Source organism: Xiphias gladius, chromosome 1 (genome assembly GCF_016859285.1).
Source record: "Xiphias gladius isolate SHS-SW01 ecotype Sanya breed wild chromosome 1, ASM1685928v1, whole genome shotgun sequence".
In the NCBI taxonomy this organism is placed as follows: Eukaryota; Metazoa; Chordata; class Actinopteri; order Istiophoriformes; family Xiphiidae; genus Xiphias; species Xiphias gladius.
The window spans coordinates 15675670-15683835 of record NC_053400.1 but is presented as its reverse complement, the minus strand read 5'-3'; the positions used below and the strand labels follow the sequence as shown (position 1 = coordinate 15683835).

The following is an 8166-nucleotide window of genomic DNA, read 5'->3' as shown; positions in this document are numbered from 1 at the left end:
TCAGAACATGCACACATACAGCTGAGGGGGCTGAACCTCACCTCGCCTACATGGGTGTTTCTTTCATAAGCTGGTGATAACACAGAAACAGATATGAACAAACAATGAACTGACTCACAGATTGACGGAGACTCTGACGCATTGGTGTCCAGTCCAAACCTCAAAATTTAAAAATGAAACTAACTTAAAATACAAACGTTTGTTCTCATGATTTGGGATCTCACATCATTTCATTCTCCTTTGGATGATTTTTCTTTCCTATGGATAAAAAAGCTTGCTAGCATTTGAGTTTGGAGGAACTTTTTCTGACCTAGAGGTGAACTGAGGGTAGAGCTTCTTTGAGGAGATACAAAAACGCTAGAGGTGGATTGCTGAACACAAAGATCCAATCAATAGAAGCACTATCAAGATATCAAGGTACAGTTTCTATGTTTTCTTACATTTTGAAATAACTTAATTAGGTCTATGCTGACCACATTTCAAAGAAATTCTATTCCTTGTCTTGTATTCATGTTTCACTTTTAAATACCTATTTTAATGTGTGAATTTCTTTTTTTTTAAAGACTAATTTCAGGATCCTGTATTTTTCCTCTTTGACTCACAGACTCTACTAAGGTCACCATAAGGCTGTAGCAGTGGTAGTGGACAAGCAAGATGGAGGACCTCAAATACAGAGGACAAAAAAGAGAGGGAAGACACAGGTAAAAATGAATATACCGTACGTGTTGCCTCTTGAAGGTCATCCCATTTCGACAGTGCTTTATTTAAGATGATGAATGATGTTACAGATGAAAAAAGGAGGGTAATAAGTTGAATTTAATACATATCATCTTTATTTTGGCGGCAGCCCACAGAGCCCAGCTTCCACAGTTTGATCTTAATTAGCTGCCTAATCAAATATAGTCAGTGGGGGGGAAACAAATCTGTCTATCTTACACTTTTTTTCTAGGTGGCAGAAATCCATCTTCTTCTCTGGTGGCCACTTTAATTGTTTGTGAGCCATGTTTTCTTTGTGAGGTTTTTTGGCAAAAATTTTTAAACAGGATTGGTTCTGTGCTGTGGAAACATGATAGCTTGCAATGGAAATAACCCGTGGAAATATTCATAATAGTTTTTGAAATTTTTAGTAGTGGTGTAAACCAAAGCTACTATGTCTATCTGTTTATGTCGCAATACTGTCTGTAGGCCTATACCTATTTGCATCGGGATTATTACGGGGAGTAAGCAGGGCCTACACCAAAAGTTGTATAGATTCTTTCATTTTCTGTGTCAAATTGTTTTCTACCGGCCATTTATACTCATATGTTTATGCATACAGTGGCAAGAAAAAGCATGTGAACCCTTTGGAATGACCTGGTTTTCTGTATTAGTTGGTCATAAAATATTAACTGATCTTCTTCTGAGCCACAAGTATAGACAAACACAATGTGTTTAGCTAATAACACACAAACTATAATATGTCGTGTCTTTATTGAAAAGCCCCATTAAACATTCACAGAGCTGGTGGAAAACATACGTGAACCCTTGGGTTTAATAACTGGTCAAACCTCCTTTGCAAGTAATAACCTCAAACAAGAGCTTCGTGTAGCTGTGGATCAGAGCTTCACAACTTTCAGGCGGAATTTTAGATTATTCTTCCGACATTCTTCCTAAATTGTTGTGGAAAGCTCAAATAAAAAAAATAAAGCTGGTTTGAGGTGTCTATGAGGAGACAATTCACAAAAATTTGAAAAGCTGTCTTGGTCATTGTGAATGTACGTCCTCAATGATCCCTAACTCCAGGTCGTTAGTTTCAGTGCACTGTCAAGTCGAGCGAAAAGTCACGGCCTCAATTCCAGATTAAATTACATCAAAAGGAAAACATAACATGCCAAGCTTTAACCTGTACTGCCCAACATATCTGGTAAAAACTGATGATAAGTTATTGAGGTGAACTTTGCTGAATGTCTAAATATCTCAGTGAAAACTATTGGTCATTGTGAATGTACGTCCTATATACAAACAAATCTGGATGCTATTCGCATAATATAAAGAAATAATGTGTTTCTATGTGTTTACATCCCTAGTTTTTAGTCAGTAATGACCATGGTCCATGCAGATGGTCAAATATTTTATTTAATACTGTCATTATTTGTGTACAGTAATTAAAAAAGAGGTAAAGGTTACACTTTACAATTCAAGGTAAAATTTATCATGCCCTCAATTTGTGAAGTTGTATCTGACCGGCTGTAGTAGTGAGACAGATTTAGAAACAAATACATTCAACACACCATGCAGCTTTGAATAAAGCAGCTGTTCCACATCCACAAGTTTATTAAGCTCTTTATCACTGTTAGGAGGTTAATTGTAAGCGGGATGGATATTGGTAACGAATACAGTTATCAAATTGCTCGTCCAGTGACATAAAGTATTGTATTACAAGGTTTCTATTTAGTATAATTTACAGTTTGAGGAAACAGCTAATTTCCCCTTGTACTTCTTTTTATTGCTGGGGCTGATATCATCCCCACAGATACTGACCACTGTTGAGCCCTGAGTGCTGCTCCATTTAAAATGTTACTATACTACAGACATACTGCAGTTTTAATCACATTCTGCATACTGGTACGACTGAGGTCAAAAGACTCAGGTTTTTACTGGGATTAGATTGTTTTTAAATATATTACATCTATATGCGGCTATCCTCTATCTGATTAGAAAAAAAGTTTAAGAGGAAATATGTATTTTAGAAAGTCAGAATTTCAAAGAAGCTAATTCTATAGGGCAAATAGTATCTGTACAGTCTGAGAAAACTAGCAAATATTTATCATTCATACTTTAGTCTAACAGTAGCCTACATTAGTGTTAAATGCACCTATGGTGAATGGCTGTATTTATAAGTGTGAGGGTCACCAGTTGAAAAACTGAACAGAGCCATTCTGCTTTTTTCTGAGCAATGCAGTGACAATGAGTAGTATAAGATATCATATCATAATAAACATATTGCTACTACTGTCAGACTGGTGTTGAAAAATAATCTTTTTTCCTTTTTTCAGTTTTTCTGTTAAAATGTAGAGCTGGGCAGACAAATAAATACCAATCATATAATGATGCCAGGAGGCCCAGAGAGTGTTCAGCAGGGCTAAAACGGCAAAACTAGGAACCAAAAAATCAATTTCTGTCCTGAAATTGCTGCCCATTGAGTGGATGAAGCGACATTATTGTTGGCATTCTGTGTCACACTTCTCTGTACTTATGTGGCAAGATATACAATTGTACTATATATGTTATAATAGGATTGAGTGATTATATAATTGGTATTTGTAATTTTCCTCCGGCATTTTAAAAGCTTAACTGTGGCGTGACTGTGTTCAATCAGTTGAAAGTTCTTTAACAATGTGTCACAATTCTTCTAAAATCAGCAGCTTTTCATGGTTATATGTGTAATGACTAGATATTTGCATCCTTAACAAATAGGGTGAATCACTGTTCATGCATGCACTCCCATCTTAAATAAACAGCTTCTGCCAGTGTGACTCTGGCCATACTGAACAGCACTATCTGATATACATATCTGATAATATTTGAAAGTAGCTATTACACAGTCAAAGATCGCAAAGTGTTATCAATTCCAGGCAGAGAATTCACACCCAAATAATTATTCTGCGCTTTACAATAATCAGCTGGCAGTGGGTGTGGCAGAGAGGCTGTAGACATTCAAACGTTATTCGTTTGGTTTACTGTGCCAATCACTTTTCTCCCTATTATCTAATGAAGCAGAAATAACACATTAAGATATTCCAACCTGTAGTTTTAGGGCATTAATCCGTCACATTCAGCAAACTACATAGCACAAAATCCCACGACCAAAAAAATGTTTCCCAGTCCAGCAGCAGTCTATAATTCAATGGTTCTCACTGGCATTCTGCCATGGATCTGCCATCTTGGTTAATTTTCCAAGGTAAACTATGATATAACTGTGATAATAGCTCAATTCAATCAATATATGTGTGTCCATGTGTGCATCTCAGGGACACATGGGATCCATTCCAGCTGAACCCAGTCGGAGCTGAGAAGGAAAGTAAGAGAAGATGTTTCCAACTTGCCCAGTATCTGGTAGCTGTTATTGTGGGGTTAGCTGTCTTGACCACTGCTGTCCTCGCTAAGGTAAAACTATCTACCTGTGTATCTAATTGTCTGCCTATCAATTATTTATCTTTCTATGTATTATTGGTGATGAGGCATTGAAGGAGAAACACCGCCATGAAGTTCCTGTGGTTTCAGAAGCCTCAAGCTAAAAATCTCGGGGTCATTTTTTATTCTCATTTGATTTTTGATGCTCACTTTACAAACACCACCAAAATGGCTTTTAATCATCTTTGATAAAAGACAAGGTACAGACGTTTCTCACACAAGCAGACTCTGAAAAAAGTATACATGCATTTATCACTATTAGGTTCAATTACTGTAGGGTTTTCGTTTCTCGTGTAAAAAATCTTTCCAAAAATATTATTTTTATTTTTATTTTGGATGTGTCTGTCTGTAATCTGATGTATTATACATAACGCTTTTATTTTGCATGTATTGCATTTTTGCATGAAAGTGCTTTGAATTGTTTTGATTTGATTACTTGTCCATCAAACAGTATCGTTGATTCTGTGATGTCTTGCTTGGGGTTTTCTTTGATGAGGCTAGAGTTTATGTAAGTGCTTTTCGTTTCTGTACAGTCACGGTGTCAACTGCTGCTTCCAAGTTCTTCTTCTGTTTGTTCCGCACGCTGCAAAACATAGAAATTATGTTTCATACTTGTTTTTGGCTTTAAGAGGAAATTAAAGGAGTATAATAAGGAGTATAACAGGATCTTATTCAAATACATGCTGTGTCTTTTACTGCCAGTAAATTCTTGAAGCTGTTACTGTGTTTAACATTGGGCAGCATTGTGCATTTTTGCCAGATTAGAAATGATTGTTGTTAAAGCTTTTTTTAAAACAAACTTTTTTTATTGCAGTTGAACAAAACATTGAATTTTAATATGTGCAGCTAATTTAAAGTGATATATTTCTTTAACTGTATCACCTCCCGTAGTCTAATATATAACCAACTATTTGGTGATTAGAAAACTGAACGCTGCTGTAAATGTATATAAACTGCCTGTGTAATGATTAATCAGCCATCAACACTCACAAACAGCAAAAACAGATATATATTTATTTTTTAGATTGTAGTTTGTATGTAAAATTCCAAATTTGTTTTCGGTGCAGTGACTGTAGTTCAAACTTTTTTTTTTTTTCAGAACTTTAATAATTTACAAATACGTGTCTCTGCCTGCCTGTGCACATCGTAACATGAACAGTATTCCTGCTGTTTATGACAGGGCAGGGTTTACAATATTTGATCCCTTTTTTGCTCAACTCTCCCTCGCTATAGTCAGTCACATAACAGCGCATTCCCTAAACATCCCTGTCTCTGTTTCCTGTGTAATAAAAAAAATGTTTATTTCTCAACCTGATATACTTCCTTACAGGTATGAGGGTAAATGAGGGCAATAAAGCTACGAGGTGTCCTTACAGTTCATCGACAGTAGAATTTATAAGCAGGAAGGGTTTGCCAGTAAATCCTAGTCTCCTTTATATTTACAGTATATGGGAGTATTTCGACTCAAAGGGCTTTACTGCAACGGCACTCAAAACAAATGACGGTGACAAAGTCAAAAGCAGGGACTCTTTTAGGGTCTCTCTAAAATGTCAATCTAAAGAAAGAGAGAAAGATATATTAATTGTATAACTAGTATAGGACAGAGCAAATTCTACGTTTACTTTTGGTCATCTGTCTCATTTGTCCTAACTTTCTGGTTTTCTTTTAACATACTTTAGTTGTTTGTCCAATCAGGGCTCTCTCTTGGCGTTGTCAACGCTGTCCAGTCCGACCTCCATGCGCAGCCCAAAGGAAAAACAGTTCTACATGCTGATGTTGGTTTTCTGCCTGGTTTGCCCCAACTTCCTGGTGTTTCTTAAATCGCTGTGGAGATGTGCCTTCAAAAGCTTTGTACAGCCCAACTTGAAGACCATGTTATTTGTATGTTTTTATGAAGCATGCTCTTTTATTATATAAAATACTTTGCATCTACATTAATTATAATGAATTATCTTATTGGGAAAACTGCATATAACAATCTCACACGGTTATTACAGCAATAATTGTTTTGGTTTTTGTTTAGAGTTGAGTTTTTTCATTATTTATAACTGCTCATCTGTTCAGCTTTACTAAACCTAAAAAGAGGCTACACACAACTTAACCATAGTATATCAGTACGTCATATTGTCATGTTCCTAGTCATTTCCTAGAGATTCATGCTTCTTGTGGTTCTCAAAATTGCTGTAGACGGGAAACATGCAAATTCCTCACTGCCATTATCAATACGTTCAACAACTTCACAATCCACATTTCCTGATTGTTAAGTCAATCCTGGACAGATGTCAATTTATTTAACCACAACAGTGCCAGTATGGTTTAAAAAAAACTTAATGTGGCATAATAGATGTCAGTCATTTTGGCCACAGCTGCATTATTTGACTGTTTTGATTCCATTTCATGAATGACAACAAACCAGTTTTCACCACCTGTAGCCCATAGAAATAGTGTCTATGTGGACAAAATGGCATCTTTGTGTCTTTTCCAGATTTGTGCTGTGGAGTGTCTGGTATCTCTCGGCACTTCAGTCCTGGTGCTAGTTGTCATGCCTCAGTTTGACGTGTTGACTAATCTCTTCATCAGCGGGGGAGTCTGTATTGTAGCTGCCATTCTACAGATTGTATTCAGACTACAGAGAGAAACGTGGAAGATCGTGTTCCCAATATGCTCCCTCATTCTCACAGTTGCAGGTAACTCTTTAATTTACTGTCTATCTCGAAAACTGTCTCTGCCTGCCTGTCTGGCTTTTTTTGAACGTGATGCTAGTAACAAATATCAATGACGATGCAATCACAAAGCATATCTCCATAATCAATTGTACCCTCACAGACTCAACATGGTGCTTTTGAGTGTCGAGTCCCATTTGGTTCGTTGTTATCCCATCAAAAAAGAAAATCTGATTCTGACTGTTCTTTACTCCAAGTCACTGGTTCACTGCTTCACAAAAACATATAACATTTACCTAACCCTCTAGTTCATATGACATATTTAATAGCCATGCTGACCGACTTTCCTTATCCAAATTGCAACTATAGGGATGACAATTTGTTATCCTCTCCCTCCTACAAATGTATATATTGCAAATGTGCAATAATAGATGTTGCTTTTCTTTTTCTCCCGCTTGTTTTGAACATATTTCAGTTGTAGTTTGTGTCTTCAGGTTTTGACTGAACTGAGATGTCTCTCTAATTATAAGTCCCGTCACTTTCTTTCCATTGTTAAGTTGTTTTTTTTCCATGCAATGTCTGGTTCAGTAAATCTGCAACCCTAATTATGACAGCTGTCTCAGATGAATAATGTAAGATTTACTAACTGGCATAACACTGGCAAGCTCTGATTTGAGCATTCAGACACTGGTTTCTTGTAGGTTGCGGGTTCCAGGTTTCATGGTGGAGAAAAACACTTAAACAGCTCACATTGTTTATAAAACATGTTTTACAACAATAGCCGCGTCATGAATGAAGCGTATTGGGAGAAACAGTCTTATCTAAGTAACAAATGTGTGTATGACTGCAACCCTGTCTCCTAGAAATTAGGTTTATCGACGACTTAATTGTTTTCCCAATTACATTGTGGTGTTGAGGGTAATCACTGGCTAGCTTATGTTCAGAGGCAAGGGAGGTGACTGGGGTGGAAGGTGGCCGTACAAAGTACATGACTGTGACACCAGAGCGCGGGTTCACATCCACAGTCCCATGTGTGGTTAGGCTTAGGCACAAAGTTTGGGGAAAGTCTGCAGTAGTGTTTCAAATCATTTTTTTGTATATTCAACCAGACCACAATCTTTCCCTAACCTTAACAAAGTGCACCCAGTGCCTAAACATTAATAAGTTAAATGACAACATTTCCTCATTTCCTCATTAACACAATGAGGAAATGTTAAATGACAACATTTCCTCATTGTGTTAATGTAATCACACTCTCAAATACAAACACTAGTCCATATTACATTGCTAATAGTTATTTGCTATTTGCAAATTAGTTGTATATAAACAT

General features: G+C 36.6%; 1 protein-coding gene across 1 annotated transcript in view; it reads left to right on the top strand.

The window, feature by feature from the left end:
• Positions 1-349: 349 nt before the first annotated feature.
• The window catches only part of chs1 (chitin synthase 1), a 29398-nt gene continuing 21581 nt past the window's right edge, over positions 350-8166 (top strand). Inside the window, exons 1-5 of the mRNA XM_040128681.1 lie at positions 350-417; positions 605-701; positions 4011-4146; positions 5869-6054; positions 6659-6860. Of these exons, the coding sequence (XP_039984615.1) occupies positions 655-701; positions 4011-4146; positions 5869-6054; positions 6659-6860 (571 nt within the window). The 5' untranslated portion in view covers positions 350-417; positions 605-654. The remainder of the gene's footprint in view (positions 418-604; positions 702-4010; positions 4147-5868; positions 6055-6658; positions 6861-8166) is intronic.